The 24300-nt window shown below is 54.3% G+C and overlaps 2 protein-coding genes across 4 annotated transcripts; one reads left to right on the top strand and one right to left on the bottom strand.

Moving 5' to 3' along the window:
- Positions 1-361: 361 nt before the first annotated feature.
- Positions 362-12996, bottom strand: MATN4 (matrilin 4). Of its 3 annotated transcripts, none has more exons than XM_082643988.1 (11): positions 12685-12996; positions 10181-10263; positions 8883-9452; positions 8127-8249; positions 5967-6089; positions 5755-5877; positions 5539-5661; positions 3289-3702; positions 3037-3189; positions 985-1127; positions 362-905 (listed from the first exon to the last, which is right to left on the bottom strand). In XM_082643988.1, the coding sequence occupies exons 1-11, from the start codon at positions 12831-12833 to the stop codon at positions 846-848; spliced, it is 2064 nt and encodes a 687-aa protein (XP_082500114.1). In that variant the 5' UTR covers positions 12834-12996; the 3' UTR covers positions 362-845. The 3 variants fall into 3 exon arrangements, with proteins under 3 accessions (XP_082500114.1, XP_082500115.1, XP_082500116.1); XM_082643989.1 differs by having other exon boundaries at positions 985-1091; positions 12685-12990; XM_082643990.1 differs by having other exon boundaries at positions 10181-10294; positions 12685-12817.
- Positions 12997-13022: 26 nt separating this feature from the next.
- Positions 13023-23934, top strand: RBPJL (recombination signal binding protein for immunoglobulin kappa J region like). Its single transcript, XM_082643991.1, has 11 exons — positions 13023-13212; positions 14047-14172; positions 15365-15435; positions 15605-15720; positions 15990-16164; positions 18394-18531; positions 18938-19047; positions 19327-19479; positions 20448-20603; positions 20736-20839; positions 20950-23934. Exons 1-11 carry the CDS (start codon positions 13040-13042, stop codon positions 21221-21223), a joined length of 1596 nt encoding a protein of 531 aa, XP_082500117.1. The 5' UTR covers positions 13023-13039; the 3' UTR covers positions 21224-23934.
- The last annotated feature ends 366 nt before the right edge of the window (positions 23935-24300 follow it).

Genomic DNA, 24300 nt, shown 5'->3' with positions numbered 1-24300 from the left:
TATTTTGTTTTTTTGGAGGTAAAGCACAGGCTGGGAGGGCTACTCTGGGCCAGAGGTCCTGGCTGACACCCCCTCCTTTTCCTATCTAGTGCAGGGAGATAAAATCCAGGCGAAACTCACCTATCCTCCCCTCTCCCGTCCCTTTAGGGGATTCGATTACTGCCTCCCGCTCCTCACCAACACCCCCGCCGCCGCCCCGCCCAGTTCGAACAGTTTTTGAGCCAGACTTGGGGACACCAGTAGATAGGCAAGGCCAGAGAGCGAGGAGTCCGATCCGCTGGGGGATGGAGGGGCGCAGACTTGCCCAGACCCCCAGTGTACCCGTGGAGCCCCCTCCCTTCCCGCAGCCTTCATAAGGAGCCATCTGTTCTCAGCTGAATAAACAAGCGGGGGGAAGCAGCTCCCGGTCCCCCGCCCCCCGGCCCGACCCCCGCACAATGCGCCTTTCTCCGAGGAGACGCCGCCCGGGCGCCGCCGGAGCGCGCTCCGTCTGGCCTCCCCTCCGCCTGGCGGCACAGCAAGACACGCACACCGACCCCGTGGAAACCAGATTTTTTTGTTCTTTTTTTTTTTTTGTAAGAAAAAGAAAACAAAAAAAGAAATCCTACAAAGAACTGAGCGCAGCACGCGTCCCCCACATCCCCTCCCACGATCCCCCGCAGTCCGGCTCCTGGTCCAGGCGAGGCCAGCTCGAGCGCAGCGCTGGGAGCCCGCCAGCGACTCCTCCCCGACAGCCCAAGCCTGGGGGACCCAGGTTCTGCCCGGTCCCAGCGCACGGAAGGGGCACGAGGGGGCCCAGTCCGCGGGGCCGCCCCCCTTGCCCGGGTCCGGGCCACCCGCGGCCCTCACTTCTGGGTGGCCAGTTGGTTCTCCACATCCTCCAGGCGCGCCGTCAGCTGGGCCAGTGAGCGGTTAAGGAAGCCGCCGGGGCTCGCGGGGGTCCCTTCTCCCCTCCAGCCCGCGCCCCTGGACCCAAAGGATATGATTCTGCGACAGACTCTCGAGCGCCCCCAGCGTGCGGCTCTGGAACTCCACAAGACTTTCGCACTCGCAGGGGCTCCGAAGCTCTGTCCCCGCGCTGATGCCCTCCTCTGGCAGCCGGGCACAGAGAGTTGGGGAGTGAGAAGCTGGAGGACCAACCAGCCCTGGCTGAGGCTCTCCGATACCCCTCCACCCGGCCTACGGCTGAGTGTTCGGGTTTGGGATTCAGACAGACCTGGGATGAGTACCAGCTAGGTAGCTGTGAGATATTGGAAAACCCCCTCAACCTTTCTAAGCCTTAGTTTCCTTACCTGTAAAAATGGATACAATGAGAACACCTATTCGTCCGGCGGTGCTCAGGATTCAGTGATTTTCGTGTGTGTATGTGTGTACACATCTTAGATGGTTTCTCAAACCTTGATGCTCATTGGAATCACCAGATCTTGTTAAAATATAGATTCTTGTTCTTAACAGGGAAGGGACTGGGACACTGCATTTCTAATAAACTCCCAAGTGATGCTGATGCTGCTGGTCTGTGGACCACACTTTGAGTAGCAAGAGTCCACAGCAGCACTGTCCAAATGAAACTTTATGTAGTGATGGAAATGCTCTGTATCTGCCTTGTCCAGTGTGGTAGCCACAAGACACAGGTGGTTATTTAACACTTGAAATGTGGCTAGTGCACCTGAGGAACTAAATTATTTAATGTAATTTAATTTAAATGGGCGTATGTAGCTAGTGGCTACCTTATTGGAGGGTGCAGATCTAGAGCATTTCCTGACGCAAGGAAACACTTTATAGGGTATTTCAACTAGGCCAATGGTTCTCCAAGTGTGGTCTCTGGACCAGCAGCATCAGCATCGCCTAGGAAGTTATTAGAAATGCAAATGATCAGATTCCACCCCAGACCTACTGAATCAGAAACTCTGGGGTCGGAGCCAACAATTTGTGTTTTAACAAACCTTCCAGGTGAGTCTGATGCACACTAATGTTTAAGAACCACTGATCCAGGGGACTTCCCTGGTGGTCCAGTGGTTAAGAATCCCCCTTCCAATGCAGGGGGCATGGGGTTAGATCCCTGGTGGGGGAACTAAGATCCCACATGTCGCAGGGCGGGGGGGGGGGGGACTAAGCCCGTGTGCCACAACTACAGAGCCTGTGTGCTGCAACAAAAGATCCCATGAGCCCCACGCAGCCAAAAATAAAAAATAAATATTTTTTAAGAAGACCCACTGATCCAAGTCTATTTCCTCATACATTTCAACATCTCTGAAATCAAAATAGTTGCCTTACAATTAAATTTGGCATCCTTTTTTTCTTAGCAGTATAGAAAATAATGAATCTTACAATGGATGGTATCTTAGATTCACTGAATTCTGTAAATGTGTGCCATTTTTAATATTGCAGTACAATGCCTGGCACTTGGCCTTCAATACAGAGTTGCTGTTATGATTTAAAAGTTATATCTTAGTCTGTATGTCATGTTTATCAATGATATTGATAACAGTTCCAGAAAGTCTCCTAACTTTGCAGATGGGGAAATCAAGGAAATAAATATATATTAAATATATATACTTAATACACATCTTTGTGTACCTGAAACACACCCAGTCCTGCCACTTTGCCAGGTCTGTAAAGTTGAATTCCAACAAGGTAAAGGGCTTATGATGTGGCTCCCCTTACCAATGCTGAGTTGGGCGTGCCTTTGAAAAAATTCCCCCCAAATTATTCTGAACGCCCACTAATTTGGGGAACAGGTAGTTTAGTCCAGTGCTTCTTACACTTTAACATAATACTAATCTCCTGAGGGTCTCGTCAAAGTGCAAACTGTATTCGGTAGGCCTGGAGAGCACTGGAAATGCTGTCGTTTTAACAAACCACTAGCTGACAGCCCTGCCGCCGGTCCCCGGACCACACTTTGAGTAAAGAGGCTCTGTCCAGCGAGCCCATCCCCTAGCTGTCACTCAACGAAGGGGGCGGGAACGAATAGGACCGGGAGATCTCGGAGGGTGGGCAGTGAGAGAAGGGGAGGGGTCCCGAGACCGACGTGCTCACCCGGGCAGATGCTGCCTTTGAGGTTCTCCAGCAGGTGCGTCATGGTGCTGAAGTCGGGGGAGTAGGACACGTGCAGCTCGGCTGGCTCCGAGGCGATCTCTCGCAGCTCCTCCTCCACCGCCTTGCCTACGCCCACGGCGTACATGACGATACCTGCAGGGTCGAGGGACTCAGGGGGCACCCTAGGCCTCAGGAAAGCCGCCTCCCCGCATCCAACCCAACCTCAGGCCAGTGGGCCCGCGCCAAGCCCACCTTCCTCCTTGGCGCGCGCCGCCCACACTGAGACGTCATCCTGGGAGCGGCCGTCGGTGAAGACCAGGCCCACGCGGGGCACGTTGAGCGCCCGGGGCCGCGCGCCCTGCGCCTCTGAAAAGCTGTGCTCCACCATGTGGCGCAGTGCAAGGCCGGTCATGGTGCCACGCTCCATAAACTCCACAGCCAGGACCGCCTGCTTCACCTCGGCCGCCGTGCCGTAGCGGCCCAGTGGGAACTCGGTGCGCACGCGGCTGGAGAACTGCACCAGCCCCACGCGCGTGCCTTCTGGGGACACGTCCAGGAAGTCCACGATCTGGTTTACGAAGCGCTTCACCAGCTCGAAGTTCTGCGGACGCACGCTCTTGGAGCCATCGACGAGGAGAACCAGGTCCACGTGGCCTTCCTGGCACCCTACACCCACCCGAGGAGAAGAGCTGGGATTAAGGGATCAGATCCTTGGCTGGCAGCAGCCACCTGCTCATTCATTCACTAGCAAACATTTATTATATAACAGATACTATGTGTGAAGTCCTTCCTATGCCAGGCACTGTGCTAAGTAATAATAATTATTATTATCATCAGTGGCATCATTATAATCTTTGCCATTTATTAAGTGCTTACCACAAGCCAGGCAATCTGCTAAAAGCATCTTTTTTTTTTTTTTTTTTTTTTTTGCTGTACGCGGGCCTCTCACTGTTGTGGCCTCTCCCGTTGCGGAGCACAGGCTCCGGACGCGCAGGCTCAGCAGCCATGGCTCACGGGCCCAGCCGCTCCGAGGCATGTGGGATCTTCCCGGACCGGGGCACGAACCCGTGTCCCCTGCATCGGCAGGCGGACTCTCAACCACTGCACCACCAGGGAAGCCCTAAAAGCATCTTTTTAATCATCATCATCACCACAATAGCTACCATTTATTGATCATCTACTATGTATCAGACAGAATTCTAAACACTTTACCACTACTAACAATAATAAATAAAAACAAAAACATTACTATTTGACAGCTTACCATGTACCAGGCACTGGGCTAGGTGCTTTATATATTTTTTCTCAATTCTCCCAATAACCTTGGGTATTATCTCCATTTTCTAAGAATCTGAGATTCTGAAGGATAAAGTCATTTATTTGCTCTGGATTCCACCACTAGTAGTGGCTGAGCCAGGATTTGAAGCCAGGTCTGTCTGACCCCAAAACCCAAGCTCCTAATCACTCTACAAGATTGCCTCCCCTGTTCTGAGACAGGGACCTTGCTAGGCCCTGAAGGAGGTTCCCCAATAAATGAAACATAATCCTGATCCGTAGGATATCAGGACAGAGCAGAGCAGTGAGGCATGCCATTTGCTACCATCAAGGAAAGTGCTTGAATAGAGGGGCTTGCAGGGAGCAAGGTAGGGGTAATTCATTCTTCCTGGAGTTAGTGAGGAAGGCTGCATGGAGGTGGTGACATGTGATTTGATCTTCAGGGATGAGTAGGAGTTCTCCAAGGCAGGAAGGGACATTCTAGATGTTGGGGGCAATGTGTGTGGAGGCATGGAAGCTGGGAGCCCTGCACACGTTTGGGAACGGCTCAAATGTTCAAGTTTGTCAGGAGACAGGCTGATGGGGTTGGCTCAAGCTAGATTATAATGACCTAAGGCGGTGGTTTCAAAAATTTGACCACAACCAACAGTAAAAAAAACAATAATAATAATTAATAATAATAATGTAACGATACATCATGATGCACTTATACTCACATATAATTAAAATTAAGTTTGGTGAAACAATACTTTTTCTACATCCACGCAGTAAACTCTATTTTCTCTTTTTTAAAAAAAATTCTGGTTTTTAACCCACTAATTTGATTTCGTTACCCACTGTGGTTACACCCACCATTTGTGTATCCACTGTGGTTACACCCACTATTTGTGTATCCACTGTGGTTATACCCGCCATTTGAAAAACTCAGGGGTAAGGCATTTGATCTTTATTTTGTAAGTACTGATGAGCCACAGAAGGCTTTTGAGCAAGGGAGAAATGTGATCAAATATGTATTTTTGAAATTAACCTTGGCAGCAGGGTAGAAGACTGAGGGGAAAGACATGGAGGCAGGGCATGGCACACCCTCCAACTCCACCACCACCAGCGTGCACACACACACTCATACCACATTCTTGGGCCGCAGCAAGGACAGGACAGAGTCAAGGATACTCAGAATGTGGGCTGTGGGTCAGAGGCAGACAGAACCCCCTCCCACCCATAACTCACGGCTGCAGCTCTTGCCATCTGCCTGGAGCTGCCACCGCTCAGGGCACAGGCAGCGGTAGGAGACGCCCTCACTCACGCACTGGAACTCGCATCCATGGTCTACGCCATTGCAAAGGTCCTGGGCTTAAAGGAGAGACAAGACAGAACGAGTCAGGGTGGACTCCACCAGCTAAGATCCCTCGTCCCTCTGCACAAATGCAGGAGACCCCTCCTCACCCTGACAGCTCCTGCCGTCGGGCAGCAAGTTGTAGCCCCCTCTGCAGCGGCACCGTGGCCCACCAAAGGTGTTAACACACTCATGCTGGCAGCTGTGGTTCCCAAAGCTGCAGTGGTCAATGGCTGGTGGGAAGGAAGAGACAGCAAGATGTCACTTCTGACTGGAGCCATCAGAGACCTTGGTCCAGGTGCTAACTGGGGGGTTCGCTCACCCCTGCAGCTCCTCTGGTCCTGCTGGAGTACAAAGCCAGCTCGGCAGCGACAGAAATAGAAGCCCGGGGAGCTGACGCAGTGATGCTCACAGCCATGGGTCCCTTCAGTGCACAGGTCGAGGGCTGAGGAAGAGGTGAGGTCAGGCTGTGCCCTGGGGATGCCCTTCTCAGCCCTGACAGCACAACCACCTGGGGAGCTTTTTAAAAATACCTATGCCTGGACCCCAACCCCTCAAAATCCTGACTTAATTAGTCTGGGGTGGTACCCAGGCATCTGTGATTCCTCCAAGCAAAGGCCCCCTTCCTACTAAGCCAAGCGGCCCTCCCACTTCAAGCCCCAGATGTATCCCAGTGGGCCCATGACTGAGCAAGGCATAAGAATGGGAATCCACAGTTGTAGAAGACAGGACCCCTGCCCTCAAGATGTTCACTAACCCACAGAGGAGGACCAGAGTTAGTGAGGCTCTGCCACTTTACCTGTCTGAGCCTCTATTTCCCCATCTGCAAAATGGGGATATAATGGAAGAGAACAGTTGCTATTTACAACTGCCTTCTGAGGAGGGTGAACTATTGCCCCGCTGAGTATCTTCATGGTTTTGATGTGCAAATATGTCCTAGAGCTGAGCTGGGGAATAGGAGCTGGAGAGAGACGAGATGCCCTGCATAAAAGTGTGAGAAAAAAAAAAAGAAAGAAAGCCATTCTTTCTTTGGGCTTCCCTGGTGGCACAGTGGTTGAGAGTCCGCCTGCCAATGCAGGGGACACGGGTTCGTGCCCCGGTCCGGGAAGATCCCACATGCCGCGGAGTGGCTGGGCCCGTGAGCCATGGCCGCTGAGCCTGCGCGTCCGGAGCCTGTGCTCCGCAACGGGAGAGGCCACAACAGTGAGAGGCCCGCATACCGCAAAAAAAAAAAAAAAAGTGTGAGAATGTGGGGTTCCTAGAAAAGAGATGGGGAGTGGAGAGAGGAAAAAAAGAACAAGAGAGATGGTGTGGAGATGATTTACTGTGGGTTGAGTTTGCCAATGGAAAATCCCCTATAGAGGGGTGACTGAGGACTTTCGGGATCAAGGGTGCCTAATATTCAATTATAAATAATGGGTGTTTCTTTTTCTGTGTGTATGTTTGACTTCACTTAGATGTAAGTCACACCTCTGTCCACCCCCCATCTTTAGTAAAATAGATGGATGCACGACTTAACATATACACACACATGCCCTTGTGTGCACAAGTGTGTCAACGAAGGAAGAGGCTGATTTACAGGCACAGGACAAGAACAGCATGTGTGGATTGAGAAATTGCGCGAGGACCCATAAATTGAATTCAGCAGAAGCACTTGGGGAATTCCCAGAGATCTTGGGAAGGGTTTTGAATGTTCACAGGTCATCAAATGGGGCTTCACGCCAGCCTTTTCTAAGCCCCAGAAACAAGAAGACCCCAGCTGACATCTGGGTTATTGGAAACACAGGACCTCTTTTTCCAGAATGCTGTGAGCTTGAGAGATGATGCATGTAACGCTCCTAGCTTAATGTCTGATGCTAACCTGGCATACAGTAAATGGCAGCTGCTGTTATGATCAAAGGATTGGACATATATACACAGGGGGAAAAATCCCAACTGTATAAGCAAGGCATTGTGTGTCATAGCTTTTCAGAAAGCAAAAATGAAGAACCAGGCCTTGAGAGATCTGCAGGTGCAAAGAGGAGTGGCAAGAGCAGCCCAGGTGAGCAGCCTGGAAAGAACTGAGATGTAGGAGCAGGAATGAGCAGCGTATATGGGGGTGGGGAATGCAGGGGATGTATGGAGACCCCAACTCTGTCAAGTAACAGAAGCAGTAAGGATATGCCTGTGAAATTACACCCGTTTGGGAGCTGTTTTGGAGCCAGGTAGGAGATGAGCCTGAAAGAGGGGGAGAGAAGGCTATAGAAAATATACTTAACTGTATTAACTGTATGACCTCTGTGAGGTCAAGATTTCTAGCCCTGGTCCCACCAAGGACTTACATGACCCCAAGCGACACCTTCCCTTTCCTAGACCTGTAAAGTGAGGGAGCTGGACTTTGACCTCCAAAGGCCCTTCCAGACTCATTGTACTGAGGCTAGGCCAATGGGGAGCCACAGAAGGCTCAGGAGCAGTGAGACTGAAGGGTGGGGGTAGTTCTCACCCAAACAGCTCTTGTCATCTGCTGCTAGCCGGTAGCCGGGGTTGCAAGCACAGTGGAACGTGCCGGGGGAGCTGACACATTGGTGCTGGCAGCCGTGTCCCCCCTCAGCACACAGGTCCTTTCCTGAGGACACACAAGAGTAGAATCAGCAGGGGACAGATGGGGAGAACCCTCCAACAAGAGAGAGCTGAATGCGGTCAGAGCAGACCCCATGCTCAAGGATGTCTTTAGATGGAATATGACTCAGTTGAGAGGGGCCAATACAGGTGGAAGGGCTTAGGGAAAGTATAGGGCCTCAGTGGCCCCTGTGAATAGGCTCGGAAGACCGGAGCACGGGGCCAGAGGTGTCAGTGGGATAAGGGAGGACTACACGGTGTAAAGTAGAGGAAGAAGAGAGATGCTAAATCAAGGTAAGCGGCATAACTCAAGGTGTGACGAGAACAGATCTTGCAGCATTATGGGAGGAGCTAAAACGAGAGTGGGAGGGGGTCACCCCAAGTGGGCGGGGCTTGACTCTCGAGTGGGCGATGGCTCTCAGCCTTGAGGGGTGGTGCTTGCCGAAGCCTGGAGCAAAAATGGGCAGAGCTGGAATTCCACACACCCCGCGGTAGGCCAAGGCAACTCCACGGCCTGTTGGGCGGGGCTAAAGATGGCGTGGGCGGGGCCAGCCGGGAGGGGGATGGGTTCACTGTGGTGGGAATGGGAATCGGAGCGGTTGGAGAGTTCGAGTCTCGCTCCAGCGCTCCCCTCACTCACGACACAGCCGGCGCTGGAACTGAAGGCCAAACTCCTGGATATGGTCGAAGGACTCGACGAGGAAGACGTGCTCGTCCAGCGGGGGAGACGCCATGGCGCGCAGGGAGGCCACGTCCGCGCGCTGAACCCCCACGGCGTAGATCTCGATGCCGCGGGCGCGCGCCTGCGCCGCCACTTCGGCCACGCGGTCCTGGGGCCGCCCATCGGTCACGATGACAGCGACTCGCGGCACGCGCGCCTCCGGCGGGCGCGCGCCCTCGGCCACACTGAAGGCCACGTTCATGGCGTACTGGATTGCCAGCCCGGTCATGGTGCCCTGCGCCAGTGGCACTAGAGTGCGGATGGCGCGCTCCATGTCCTCGCGGCGTGAGAAGGTTCCGAGCGGGAAGACGCTCTGCACTTGACTCGAATACTGGATCACGCCGACGCGCGTGGCGTTGGGCCCCACGTCCAAGCTGCGGAGGAGGCCCACCAGGAACTGCCGCATCGTCTGGAACTCGAAGGGGCGCACACTGCGCGAGCTGTCAATCACGAACACCAAATCCAGGGGCCCAGTACGGCACCTGGGACCTGCGAGGAGATCAGGGAGGACTTTCCTAGGTTAGCCAAGCCTCACCTCCCGGGAGAACCCCACAGAAACCCAGGGCGGAATGGGGCTCTCACGGTGTAACAGCGCCCAGCACAGTCTTAACCTACCAAATGCAGGTTAGCACTATCCACTCACGCAGCATTTGAGGAGGGCCTGGGCTGGGAGACTGTACCAAATCTCTATCCTACAGCTCTGAGGGCTATACTGAGGAGGTGTTATCCACTTGGGAGGAGGGCGAGGGGACGTCGCAAACTCAAATGCCTACAGGAGCTAGGCAGGCAACATAAATAAATGAGTGAATGTCATGGGATAGGACGGAGGACCCAGAGAGCCTGTATAGCTCACAAAGTGGGCAGCTCCAGACAAATGTTGCCTTGCAGCCGTGAGGACCCCATGTTGGCAGATCTTTGGTCTTTGCAAGAGAAGCCCGAAATTAGGGTTTTTATGTGAAATCTCCTGATGTTTTCCAATTTACTTTAAAAAATTAAACACCAACTGGACAGTTCTGCATGAGCCCAACTTGGGTACCTCCAAGCCACATCCTACAGATGGGAAAACTGAGGCCCAGAGAGTTGAAGCTGTGAACTCGAACCCAAGCCCTATGGTTCCAAAGCTCTTGTTTTTCTCTCCCCAGCAGGCAGTTGGCTGCAGATGGAGAACCTGCTTTTGCTCCCCTCCCCCTGCTTCTGAGGGCTGGGTTCTGGCTCACCTGCGAACTGGAGCTGGGTTTCCCAGGGTTGGAGAAGGAGCAGCAACATGGGCAGCGGCGAGCATAGAAGCCCCCTCATTGCCCTCGGGGAACAGAGAACAGAAGTATCAGAGCCTGAAGGGAGGAAGGAAAATAGCAAAGCAATAGAATTTGCAGAGCTCTTATTCTAGGTAATGGGCATTTTTACGGGGAGGAGGGTCATGGGTTTATTTTACTAATCTCTCTAGTTCTGTGTATGTTGAAATTTTTCGTAATAAAAAAATTTCATCACGGTGAGATTGCTGGAAACACAAGGAATTCCGCTTTGTAGAACTGCAGAATAGTAAATAAATAGAAAGTAGATTAAAAAGATACAGAATTTAAAAAGGAAAAGCCTTGGAACTTCCCTGGTGGTCCAGTGGGTAAGACTCTGCGCTCCCAATTCAGGGGGCCTGGGTCTGATCCCTGGTCAGGGAACTAGATCCTGAATGCCACAACTAAGACCCAGTACAGCTAAATATATAAATAAATATTAAAAAGAAAAGAAAAGAAAAAAGAAAAGCCTTTCCTTAATGCCAGCCACGATGTGAAACATTTTTCATGCATCGTGGCATTCATTGAACCCTCTCGACAATTCTACGGGTCTAAGGCTGTTGTTGTTCCCATTGCACAGATGAGGAAACAGGCTCAGAAAACTTCAGCGCTAGTACCCAAAGTCGCGCGGCAAGAAAGTGGCTGCACCAGGATATAATCCTACGCCTGTGGGGTTCCGAGAACCAGCCCGCGTGAACCTTTGCAGAAGGAAACGATTCCCCACCGCGCCCCCTCCTCTCTGCACACAAGGCGCCTCTGTGTGACTGTCCTCCCGCCCACCCCACCAACCCACCCCACAGCCAAACAGGCACCGTCCCAATGCAGGCCAGCATCGCGTTGGCCTTAAACCCTCCACGCAGATGAAGTCTCGACTTGGCGCCGCCCCTTCCCGCCAGCTCTCAGGAGAGGCCGCCAGGGGGCGCCTTCGCGCGTCTGGCTATGTTGGCTAGGTGGCCGTGGGAAGCCCACATCTGCCCAGCAGGTGCCCCTGCCCAAAGCAAATAGGGGGCTGGGAGCCCCAGGGCCTTGGAGATAAGGCCCGGGCAGAATATATCCGGCGCTAGGGCCAAAGAGCAGAAGTGCGCAGGGCTCCGGGGACAGTGGCATTGGACGCGCCCCGGACGCGAGCCGGCCCGGGCCTCGGAGCGCAGCCATGGACCCTGTGGGGGCAGGTGAGCGCTCACTCTCCCGCGGCCCTTGGCGACGCCCCTTGAGAGTCATGAAGGACTCCCATTGTACAGATGGGGAAAGTGAGGCCCAAAAAGGTGGCCCGCCGCGCTGCAAAGGAACCTAGGACTCCTGGCTTCCCTTCTCCCTTCTGAGCTGTCTGGCAACCTGGCCCCTAGGCGTCACCTCTTTTCCTTCCATTCGCTCCCTGGGGTCCCTACCCCACGCCCACCCCCGCACCCCCTACTGAAGCTGTGTTAGCCATTTTTCTGTTTCTGTTTCTTGGCAGAGGGGGCCAGCTGACCCTAATCCAACCGCAGCCCCGCCCCCCGCCCCAATTCCGTGAATGGTCCTATTCTGAGCAAGGTCGGGTGCCTGGAGGGAGCGACAGGCGCCCTTCCCGTCCTGGATCCTCACCGTCTTCGCCTTTCAGGCCTGGTAGAGGAACAAAAATCCCTCTGGCAGGACCCATCGTGGGAGGGTGACTAAGCCAGATGTGCCAGCTGGAGGTGGGAGGGTGTGGAATGCCTTCTCCAGCTTGGGCCACAGTCTAGGCAGGCGAGCACCCTTGCGGAATATGAGGGTAAAGGCACAAGGGGCCTTTGCTGCCTCCCATCCGTTCCTACCTGCAGAAGCCTCTGAGCCCCCAAACCTTAAGTTTCCCCTTATCCTGCTCTTGGCCTGAGCCAACATCTCGCCTGGCACCCCACCTCCACCCAATCCTAGAAAGTCGAAATAGCGCTTGCCTCAAAGTTCGTCACCTTTCCAACCCCTCATTCTACAGAGGAAGAAAGCAGGACCAGAGAGGGTAATGTCTTGCCCAGGTCACACAGCAACGTGGCAAGGTGACAAAGCTGACACTAGAACCCGGAGCGCCTCTGAGGCGGTTAATCATAGCTTTAAGAAGAAATGCCCTTAGGGTGGGGAAAGTGGACTCTTGAGGGAGGAGAGGTCTGCGAATAATTCCTCAAGAGTTGGCTGAAGAATAAACACTTTGAGGACGTTCCGGGGAGTGGCGGGGGTCGGGGGGAGCCTGGGGGAGGTTCCTGGAGGGAGGAGGTCAGGGAAAAAGTACCCCCCTCTCCATTTGGCGGCCGTGCTGGTGGGGCCTCAATTTGGAAAGGACCCTACATAGGTGGGGAAGGGCACAGCAGGTCGGACGGGGGCATCGTAGGCGGTGCAGCCACGCTTAAATACGGTCGCCTGGTCTGGCTGGATGCCTGCTCCCCGCAGACCCCTCAGCGCACCCAGGCCCTCTGACTCACCTAAGCCTGCCGGACAGCTCGGAGGCGCGGCCGCAGAGCGGAGCCGACGGGCGGAGCCTCCCGGGCAGTTGGACCAGGTAACGGCGCGGGCAGCGTGCCCAAGGTGCGGACGGCCAGGCAGCTGGAGCGAGCGGAGGCGGCGGCCGCATTTAACACGGGGGCTGGCGGGTGGGGAGGGGGAACGCGGGCCGCGACCCCTCCCACTGGTAGGGAGCGACCCCCCTTCCTCCGAGGGCTGGGGCGGGGCCAGCGCGGCGCCCCCTGCTCCCGCCACCCCTGGAGCCGCAGACGCCAGCTGCGGGGCCGGAACCGGGCTACAGTTGGAGGCTGGGCGGCTACGCTCTCCGCAGCTGGAATGCGTTGGAAACCTCCGAGGCCCTTCCCCGGGGAGAGCCCCAAGGGGCGGAGCGGGGCCTGGCTCGGCCGCCGGCTGTTTGGCTCCGCTTCCGAGGGCGCGGCCCTGCTCTTATCCCCCGCTGTCCCCTCCAGGGGTGGGGAGAGGTCCCGCACTCCGATCCTGCGAAGAGGGTAAAGGGTTCAGATGGACAGCCTCAGGGTTCATTGCTCTTCCCAGGTCCCACCTGGTAGTCCCTCAAATTCCGCCATCACCGACGCCTTTCCACGGTCTCTGCAATTACTTAGGTCTTGGGTCCATCACCCTCACCCATCAAAACTCCCAGGCAGAGACGCCACCAGGCCCCTAGGCTCTAACTGGCCCACTCCACAGGGCCGATGGAGGCCCTGTAATCAGGAGAAGGAAAGCTAAGACAGCAACAGGCGCCTTCTCTTGGGAGAAAGGGGGCTGAGAGTGTGGCTTTAACCTGGAAAAGATGAAAATATTCCCCCGGATCCCGGGCACACCGTTTGGGGGCCCGTCCATTTTCCCAGGCATCCGCAGGTAGGCAGGAGAACACTCTGGTCCAGGGGTCCAGCAAAAGCTCCCCCCCCATCACGACTGCACCGAGGTGGGTCCCCCCAGGGTGCAGGGAAGCCAGGCGCCCTCACAAACTCTGCCTCCATCACAAGACCGGCACAAGCGGGGCCTTTGTGCCTCTGGGGCCTCTCCCCAGTACTTCAGGCTGCAATGGGCATGGAGCCAGACCTGCGGAATGGCGCCTGGGTGGTCCCGGGTGGGCTCCAGGCAGACCTCAGTGAGCACCACGCAACCCAAATATTTAGCCCAGAGCTTGCACCCAAGTCCCCTCCCTTGCCTAAGGCTTCTTCTCTTTGACCCCCAAGGGGGCAGACCTAGAAAGGTCCCTTCCTCCCATTCATTGCATTCCACCTGCCCCCTTCGGGCGCTATGCCACCTCGCCCCTTGACGCTCCCTGCTGCGGGCGGCCGGTCTGTCCCCACTCCCAGGTCACCCCCAGAGCCCGCCGCGGTCCTGAGGGAAGGTGTGCGCCAGTGCCTACAGCAACAGTGCGAGCAGACGGTGTGGATCCTGCACGCCAAGGTGGCCCAGAAATCATATGGAAATGAGAAGCGGTAGGTCCCTCAGTGGCCCTCCAAGGTCCCTGCGACCCGACCTTTTGCCCTATGTGCCCCTCCCTTTTTAGTGTCTTTTAGAACCTGGAGAGGACTCAGGGCTCAGCTATTGGCCAATCAGGGGCCTTTTCCTTCAGCCACCATCAGCCCTCACTTTGGTTTATAGCAGAACCTCCCTGTGAATCTCTAGTCCCCATTCACTCACTCATTCACCCATTCATTCATTCCTTCATTCCACAACTACCTACTGAGTGCTTATCATGTGTCAGGCTCTCTGGCACTGCTGGGCACCGGGCATACAGTTGAACAAGACAGCTATGGTCCCTGCCCTCCTGGCATCTTCACTCTAGTGTGGGAGAGACAGACAATAAACTCCTCACAAATCAGTAAACAAGAGGCTTCCAGATTGTGATGAGAGCTAGAAGGGACACAGAACGAGGTAAGGTGATAGAAACTGAGGAGGGGGCATGTACTTTAGCTAGCAAGGTCAAGGTGGTAGAAAGACCCTTTAAGGAGGTGACACCTGAACTAAGACTTGAATGCGAAAATGGAGCCAGACATGAGAAGATCACGGGGAAGCGTGTTCCAATTAGAAGGAACAGAAAACACAAAGACCTTGACACAGTACTAGCTTGGCCTGCTCCAGGACAAAAGAAGTCAGAGTGGCTGGGATTAGAGAAAGAGGTGGGCATTGCAGGAAGTAAAGTTGGAGATGTAAGCAGGGGCCAGATCATGTGAGGACTTTGGATTTAAACCACTGGAGGATTTTAAGAAGATGAGTAACATACTCTAAAAAAAATTTTTTTAAAACACATCTGGCTGCTGTGTGAAATACAGGTTGAAGCGGGTAGGAGTGGAAGCAGAGAGACCAGTTGGAAGGCTGATGCAGAGGTCCAGGCAAAAAGTAATGGCAGTAGGGACTAAGGTGGAGGTGGTGAGAAGTCAGTGGATTCTGGATATGTTTTAAAGGTAGTGGATAGGACTTACGGATGGATTGAATGAGGAATGTGAAAGAAAGAAAGATTCGAGTGTTAATGGGGTTCACAGTCATGGAGAAGCCTGGAGAGAGCGGTGAGAAAGGTGTGTGTGGGGGGAATCAAGGATTCTGTCGAGTCTTTGCTACCTTTGAGACGCCTACAGGACACTCAAGTGGAGATGGATACACGAGTCCAGCGCTTACATGTCTCCGCAGGTTCTTCTGCCCCCCACCCTGTGTCTACCTCGCAGGTCCCGGATGGAGGGTGAAGCCAGTGCAGGGCCAAGGTGAGGGCGGACTCCAGGGATGCCGGGCGCCTCCCTCTGTAAGGGGACCCTCAGTAGGGCTCGGGAGCGGGGCGGTTCTCAGTCGCAGTCTCAACGCGCCCTCTGGCGGCGAGAACTAAGCTTGCCTGGCACTTGAGTCCTTCCAGACCCCACTCGCGTCCCTTTCCAGCCCACCAGGCAGGGGAGACCGGGCCCATCGTCTGCGGTTACATGGGACTGGACGGCGCGTCCGGCAGCGCTGCCGAGACGCAGAAGTTGAATTTCGAAGAGCAGCCGGACTCCAGGGTGAGAGCGCATGGGAAGGGGGTTCGATTCTTGCTCCCATCCTTGCCTCTCTCTTTGGTGCAGGGGGGCTCGTTTACTCCCCTGCAGAAGCCAAAAGATAGGTGGGGATGCCGAGAGACCGGGGTTCTGCCTTGAGAGTGAGCCCAAGAGCTTGGACGTGCAGCTTCATGTCACGTCCGACGGGGCGGACGTCAGATAACTGGGGAAGGTCAGTTCATCCAGGGACTGAGGGCTGGGGTGAGACAACCCCATCTCCGCCAACCCTGTAGGAATTCGGTTGCGCCAAGACCCTGTACATCTCGGACGCAGACAAGAGGAAGCACTTCCGGCTGGTGCTGCGGCTAGTGCTCCGAGGGGGGCGGGAGCTGGGCACTTTCCACAGCCGCCTCATCAAGGTCATCTCCAAGCCCTCGCAGAAGAAGCAGTCGCTGAAAAACACCGACCGTGAGCGGGGTGGAGCCTGGCCGCTGGGCGGGGCGGGGAGGTGCCCCTGGTCTGGAAGCTGCTAGGTTTGGGAGGGGGGAGGGGGAGATGCCTGGATTGTAGGGGTGGGGTCAGAGTGGGAGAGGTGGAGTTTGAGTCGGAAGGGGGCGGGGTCTGGGTAAGTAGGTGTGGCTTAGGTCGGGGAATGGGAAAAGTTGGAGAGGCAAGAGCAGAGGAAAGGAGACAGAGGCCGACTTCAGGTTGGGGGGTCCCCAAAATGGCCGTCAGGTGCTGAGCTAAAGATAGATTAAAAGTGATAATGAGGGCTTCCCTGGTGGCGCAGTGGTTGAGAGTCCGCCTGCCGATGCCACGGACACGGGTTCGTGCCCCGGTCCGGGAAGATCCCACATGCCTCGGAGCGGCTGGGCCCGTGAGCTATGGCCGCTGAGCCTGCGCGTCCGGAGCCTGTGCTCCACAACGGGAGAGGCCACAACAGTGAGAGGCCCGCGTACCGCAAAAAAAAAAAAAAAAAAAAAAAAAAAAAGTGATAATGAAAGAGCAGGGGAAATTCAGTTAAAAATATTTATCCAGTGCCTGATGTATATGCAAGTATCTGTTCTGGAGGAACGGACAGCCTAGCAGAGGAGAGAGACACACAAAGCTGATCAAGGAGACAGTTTGAGATGAGTACTGCCCTGGATGCCAAGTGACAAATCCCAGGGCTGATGGCTTTGAAAATACGAGGAAACAAAGCCTGAATGACAATGACAACATCACTGCTACCCTCGCTGGAAGATGGAAGGGAGAAGTAGGTGATGGGGGACATTCTTGGCAGGTATATACATACATCACCCTGTTTGATGCTCATCCTTGTAAGGTGAGTCGTAGATGAGGAAAATGAGGTTTGGAACATTCATCCATTCATTTAAGAAATATCTGGGCCTGGGACTTCCCTGACGGTCCAGTGGTTAAAACTCTGTGTTTCCACTGCAGGGCACGTGGGTACAATCCCTGGTCAGGGAACTAAGATCCCACATGCCATGCAGCGTGGCCAGAAAAGAAAGGAAGAAAGAAAGAAAGAGAGAGAGAGAGAGAGAGAGGGAGGAAGGAAGGAAGGAGGAAAAGAAATATTTGGGCCTGTCACCTTACAGGTGACTTGCCTAAGTTTGCCCAGCTAGAAAATGGCCCACCCAGGGTTTGAACTTGAGTCAATGTGACTGTGAAGCCCAGCTCCCACCCCTACACCTTACTGTCTGTTAAAAACCTTGAAGAATGTCTCAGGTCCAGGCAGTGCTCTGGCTGGCCCCTGGTGTCAGGAAAGGGCCAGGGAGGGGTAAAGTGGTATAGTGTGATGGCTTTGAGTGCAGATTCTGGAGCCAGGCAGCCTGGGTTTCAATCCTGGCTCTGCCACTGGCTAGCTGTGTGATCTAGAGGGAGTTGTTCTCTTGAGTAGAGATAATATTATCTACCTCAGAGGGTTGTTAAGAGAAGCAAAAGGACTAACACATTTGAAGCATTTAAAACAGTACCTGAAACACAATATGCATTAGCTGTCATCATTATGCAATGGATAGGAACTTGGGTTAAGTATACATTGCACATCAACAGTATGCCTAGCACTGTGAGGCGAGAGAGGGAGGTGAGCCAGTGCTTTCTCCCCAGGTGGTCAAAATCCAATTAGAAAACAAAGTGGCTGCTCTGAGCCTGTGTTAAAAGGCTGGAAGAGATCAACGTCAAGCCCTAGAAATATGCTGCTGTTTCACACCACGCAGCCTTTGCCTATGCAGCCCCCTGAGCAACTCCTACCTACTTCATGCTTCCCAGCTGAGAGTATAACCTCCTCCAGGAAGCCCTCCTTAACCCGGCCAGCCCTCACTATATCGTATTGAAATTTTATGTTTATTTCCCGTCTCCCCTCTGAGACTGTGAACTCCTCTAGAGCAAAACTGGGTCTAATTCACCCTTTGGCACCCAGTACCCAGCACAGTGCCAGCCACCAAGTAGGCACTCAGTAACTACTTGATAAAATTCTATTTATTGAACTGAAGGATGCCCAGGCAGCAAAAAGAGCCAGACAAAGGTACAGAAGCAGGATTACAGCAGGTGCTAGATAAATAGCGGTGACATATGAATGCCCAGTGTGTCTGGGAATTTGAGCCAGACAGGCTCAGGGGACAGAGGATGGGAACTTACCTGGCAAGTCCAAGGGACCAAGCCAGGCAGGGGCACTGATTCCACCTCCCCTCACAGTGTGCATATCCTCGGGCTCAAAGGTCTCCCTCTTCAACCGCCTGCGCTCCCAGACGGTCTCCACGCGCTACCTCTCTGTGGAGGATGGGGACTTCGTGGCCAGTGCACGCCAGTGGGCTGCCTTCACTCTCCACTTGGGTAATCCCACCAGCAGGCCTGGGGCTGGGCACTTCACACGCATTCCCTTTTTAAATCTTCATCACAACTCCTCAAGGAAAGTAAAATTTGCCCCATGGAACAGAGGCTCAGAAACACAAAAAGACTTGCCAAAGGTCCCCATGAGTTGGTGACTGATCCAAGCTATTCAGACTCCAGTGTCCAGCCCCTTCCCTCAACTCAGCCCCCCACCCCAGGGGGCAGACATTCACAAGGATGGCCACAAATGACATCTCCAGGCTGAGAATCTTCAGCCTGAGCTGCCTTCCTGTGTGCCAACCTTGCCCATAAGACCCATGTGCAATGTGAGGTGGAGCCAGAGGCAAGAAGGGTGGGATTTGGGGCAGAAGCTTGGGACCCCTGAAACCCTCCTTCTTTTTACTCCCAGCTGATGAACACTGTTCCCAGGGAGACTTCCCGCCTCGAGAGGGCTATGTCCACTACGGCTCCCTGGTGCAGCTGATCTGCACAGTCACGGGCATCACACTACCTCCAATGGTATGGGAAGGAAAGGTACAGCTGGAGGGGTCCCCCCAGATCCACACAGAAGGTGTGACCCACAAGTGCAGCGCTGGAGAGTGAGAGCCCAAAGCGTGATGACACCTCTCCTCACTTGGGATACTCAGTGCTTTGTGGGGCTGCATGGAGGTCGAGCGCTGGCGGGGGGGGAATATGCCAGTGTCCTGCCTGGCTATCGAAGTAGCAGAAAGAGAGAAGGGAAGCCTGTGGGCACCCAGGCAACTTGCTGCCACGTTTCCTCCCACCCTTTTGCTATAGATCATCCGCAAAGTAGCTAAACAGTGTGCACTCCTCGACGTGGATGAGCCCATCTCCCAGCTGCACAAGTGTGCATTCCAGTTCCCAGGTGGTCCTCCAGGAGGGGGTGGCACCTACTTATGTCTCGCCACAGAGAAGGTGGTGCAGTTTCAGGTGAGAAGCAGAGAACGTCAGCACCAAGGCGTCCCAGAAAGTCAGAATGCAGAGAACGTAGAATGTAAGGTCACCATCAGCATCATGGCTACTACTTACTGAGCAATACTGCCTCCTGTGGAATGTTAGAAACGTAGACTATCGGGACAGAATCAGAGAATGTAGAAAAAATAGTGATAATGGTGTTGAGCGATACTCCTTCCCAAAGGATATTAAAGTCATAGAATGTTGTGATATAAAATTGTAGAATAGGGCTTCCCTGGTGGCGCAGTGGTTGAGAGTCCGCCTGCCGATGCAGGGGACGTGGGTTCATGCCCCGGTCTGGGAGGATCCCACATGCCGCGGAGCGGCTGGGCCCGTGAGCCATGGCCACTGAGCCTGTGCGTCCGGAGCCTGTGCTCCGCAACGGGAAAGGCCGCAACAGTGGGAGGCGCGCGTACCGCAAAAAAACAAAAACAAAATTGTAGAATGTAAATTAAAATAATAATAAGTAATAGTATTGAGTATTATTGAGCAAAGACTATTAGAATCGTAGAATGTTAAGACAGAATTGTGGAAAATTACTATTATTATCATAGTAATAATATATTACTATAAATATAAATAAACTATTATATTATCATAAGAGAGAAAACCATAACATGTAGAAAATGACATTATTATTGAGCAATAATCCCTCGCAAAGAATTTGTAAATTTTGGAATGTTAGGGCACAGAATTGCACAATGTTTCAAAAAATGGAATTCTAGAATTCTAAGAAAATACACCTTTAGAAACCAGCTAGTCCGGCGAGCTGATCTAACTCTAAAGAGAGAACTTAAGGGTTTTGTCCAAGCTCACACGGCAGGTAAACCGCAGAGCCGGGGACCGGAACGCTAGGAACGCGGAAGCCTCTGCACCGCGCTGGATGGACGCGCTGACAGCCACCATCCTCGGTTTCTGCCCCATCCCTTCGGCTCTCCCCCCAGGCCTCCCCCTGCCCCAAGGAGGCGAACAAGGCGCTGCTCAACGACAGCTCTTGCTGGACCATCATCGGCACCGAGTCAGTGGAATTCTCCTTCAGCACCAGCCTGGCGTGTACCCGGGAGCCTGTCACTCCGGTGCCCCTCATCAGCACCCTCGAGGTGAATCGGGCGCTGGGGGGCGCTGGCGGGCGTGGATACCGACTGCGCTGGAGGGTGGGAGTGCAGGTGAGGGAGGGCTGCGGGCTCTCGGCCACCGCTTCGCTCACACCCCCTGGTCTCACCCTCCCCCAGCTGAGTGGCGGGGGCGATGTGGCAACACTGGAGCTCCACGGTGAAAACCTCCACGCGGGGCTCAAGGTTTGGTTCGGGGAAGTGGAGGCCGAAACCATGTACAGGTATGAGGAGGGGGGACTCCCATGGGTCCCAGGGAACGGAGCAGGTTAGGGGTGGGGGCGTGCATGCCATCAGTATCACTGCAGCCCTGACCTCGATGCCCCACCCCCAGGAGCCCGCGGTCCCTGGTGTGCGTGGTACCAGACGTAGCCGCCTTCGGCAGCGACTGGCGCTGGCTGCGCACACCCATCACCGTGCCCGTGAGCCTCGTGCGTGCCGACGGCCTCTTCTACCCCAGCGCCTTCTCCTTCACCTACACCCCCGAGTACAGCGTGCGGTCCGGCCCTCCGGGCGCCTCCGCGCCCGCCGCTGACGCCGATGCACTCCTGGAGAGCATCCATCACGAGTTTACACGCACCAACTTCCACCTCTTCATCCAGACGTAGGAGGCGCGGCCTGGACGCTGGGCCTGACCCCCGGCCGGTTTTCTGGGGCCTGGGCCCTGCCCTCTGCCCCTGTGCTGCGGAAGTGAAGGCTGCAGCCCGAGCAGCAGAAGCCTCTCGCCCTAGAAACCCGTCCCTGTGGGTCTAACACGGGTCACTCACTCGTCCTTTTCCAGCTAGGAAGACACGACCTGAGTGACGCTCCCTTTGTGTCCAGTCAGGAGTGTGGCTTTCCCTGTCTTTGTTTCTGGTTCACTCTCTAAATCAATCACACACTCCCTCTCCCTCAGTAACTTTGTAAATCTCTCTTATTTGTGCATCCCTATCCCTCCATCTTTGTCTTTCTCCATCTCTCTATGTGTCTTGCATACAGTTTCACACACTCTGAAAAGTGTGTGAAATTCCAAGCCTAGAGCATTTCCCCTCCCCGCAGCTGTGTCTCCCCTAGAAGAGGAAATCCGTAGTTTTACACATCCGGGCAAGGGGCAATGGGCTCCTGAGGCATGGCCTGCTTGCCCTGATGCACCAGGTCTTACGTGGAACACTGGATCCCACTCAGAGCACTGAGTCCCTTCTGGAGCATGGGGGCCCTGCCCTGGAGTACTGGGTTTCACCCTGCAATACAAAGCCCTAACCCTCCTTATTCTTCCTATGGCTGGAGCCAGGCACAGGAGCCATGCGGGCTGTTTGGTCTCTGGTCCACAATTTTGGTGGCTGGTTAGGTCCCTGGTGTGGTGGTCAGGTCTTGCCATCTTAACTGTCTACCCAGGCATTTCTCTCACAGGCCCAGTAAAATACAGTCCTGAGGGTCAGAGATTGCTCTGCTGTGCCAGCATCAACTCCTATCCAAGGCAGAATCTGATCTGTATGACCCATCTCCACACAGAGGGAGGTGCCCCAGTGTACTTCGCCCCCCATACACACAGAGGAAAGGACCACACGTGCAATGGAGCACATAGCTTACATTTGTGACCCTTTCTGGAGGAGGAATGGGGATTCAGAAGCAGCCAGCATCCCTGAGTCCCTGTCCCTGCCCTGGGGACCACCTGTTGCCTCTGGGGATAAGTTACCCTACTAACTATCCCTCCACCTCAAGCAAAGTTGCACCCCAGGCCCAGGGGCAACCACAGGACACAAAACAAAACTTTCCGAGGACAACTCCAGGCAGAACTCCTGGGATCGACTGGGCGATAAGCCAGCCAAGAAAGTAGCTTCTTTGCTTGGAGCCCAGAGACCAAATCAAAATTCATCCCTGCCCAGCCTTCCCACCCTCTGCCAAGTCCACGCTCTACAGGGAGGGTCCTGGCTCGGGCTGTTGGAACAATGAGACAGATCTCAGAGGTGCCAGCTACTTGTACCAGTCCCTGGGGGTGCTGAATGGGAAGAACTGGTCTGAAATGTGGGTTGAGAGCTCTCACCCCTCTGGGTCTTCCTTTGAACTCTAAGTTCATTTCCTGTGACACTCTCCCTTAGAACATGGAAACCCCCGTGAAAAAGAATAAGCTGACATTTCCCAAGGGGGCGAAATGGGCTTTGCTCTTAGGCTCCCCAAAGTCTTGGCTAAGTTCTGTCCTCTGCCATCAGCAAGCTGAAACCCATGATGATGGGAAAAGAGAAGCTTGTTCAAAGCCTGGCATGGCCCCTGAGAGTGGATCCTGGCTGAGGAACGCAGAGAGCAAATTGATAGGAAATGTCCTCGACGTGAGTGCCCGCCCTAGGAGAGTTTGAGCTCGCTGCCCCGTGATGCTGTTGAAGCAGGAAGCCACTTGTAAAGAGGCTAAGAGGAGTTTCATAGCACATCACACGGGGAGTTAGGGCTCAAGGGCCTTTCCAGCCCTGCCCTCAAGAACTTCCTCTACCACTCCACAAGGCAGGAGTCCTAGAAGCCAAGGACCTAGGTTGGCCTGAAAGCCCAGGCCCAGCCATGCAGCTCTGTCTTTTTTTGCACTCCCCTCAGGGCACCCCAGGACACTTGGTTCCACCTACGCACCCACCTGAAAGTCTGTGGCCTCAGAGCTCCAACCCTGGCCTGTCTTCTGAGTTCCAGCTGCTGGACTGTCCTTGGACGTCTTCCCTGCCGCGAGCCTGAATCCACCTAACAGCAAACTCCCCTCTCTCTCCCCCTCCCTTTGCTAGAATAGGTTTCTTCCTCTGCTCCACTGCTGCCCTGTTCTCCAAACTCAGCTCACAGAGTAACTTCTTCAAGATTTCCACAAGGCAAGACTGGCTACATAATTTGTAGGACCCAGGGCAAAATGAAAATATATGGCCCCTTGTTCAAAAATTATTAAGAATTTCAAGACAGCGATAGCAGAGCATGAAATCAAGGCAGGGCCCTGCTAAGCACAGGGCCTTGTGTGACTGCCAAGGTCATAAGCCCACGAAGCTGGCCCTGGCCCCAGGCTTTCCACCTCTTTTTCCCATAGAATCCCACTGGGACCATGTACTGCCCACCTTGGATCAAAGGGCTTTATATATGCGTCAATTGTCCCGTCTAGACTGTGACCTTCCTATGGAAAGGAGCTCATTCTGGTGTGTCTTAGGAGGTGCATTACAACGCCTTGAACACTGAGTCGGCGCTCAATAAATACCAAATTGCATGGCATTGCATTGGCAGGTATTTGGATTTTGCAAGTGCAAAGTGAAACCAGCAGATGGCACTGTTCTCCTCTCAAGAATTGAGTTTTTTTGGTTTTGTTTGGTTTTGTTTTTGCGGTGCGCGAGCCTCTCCCTGCTGTGGCCTCTCCCATTGCGGAGCACAGGCTCCGGACGCGCAGGCTCAGCGACCATGGCTCACGGGCCCAGCCGCTCCGCGGCATGTGGGATCCTCCCGGACCGGGGCACGAACCCGTGTTCCCTGCATCGGCAGGCGGACTCTCAACCACTGCGCCACCAGGGAAGCCCTGAATCCTACACTTTTAATGCTAAGTCTGGGGCTCTTGGGATTCTTTTAGCTTTCTACTTAATACTCTTAATTCCCTGGTACATGTAGGTAGAATGTGTGTGTTACAAGGGGCGGGGGGTGGGGGGATGGGGTAGGGTACATAGTGTACTCTCACTATGAATAAGGTCAAAATCTC

Source organism: Mesoplodon mirus (assembly GCF_964341445.2).
Source record: "Mesoplodon mirus genome assembly, chromosome: 15".
NCBI lineage: Eukaryota > Metazoa > Chordata > Mammalia > Artiodactyla > Ziphiidae > Mesoplodon > Mesoplodon mirus.
This window is presented reverse-complemented; position numbering and strand designations above follow the sequence as displayed.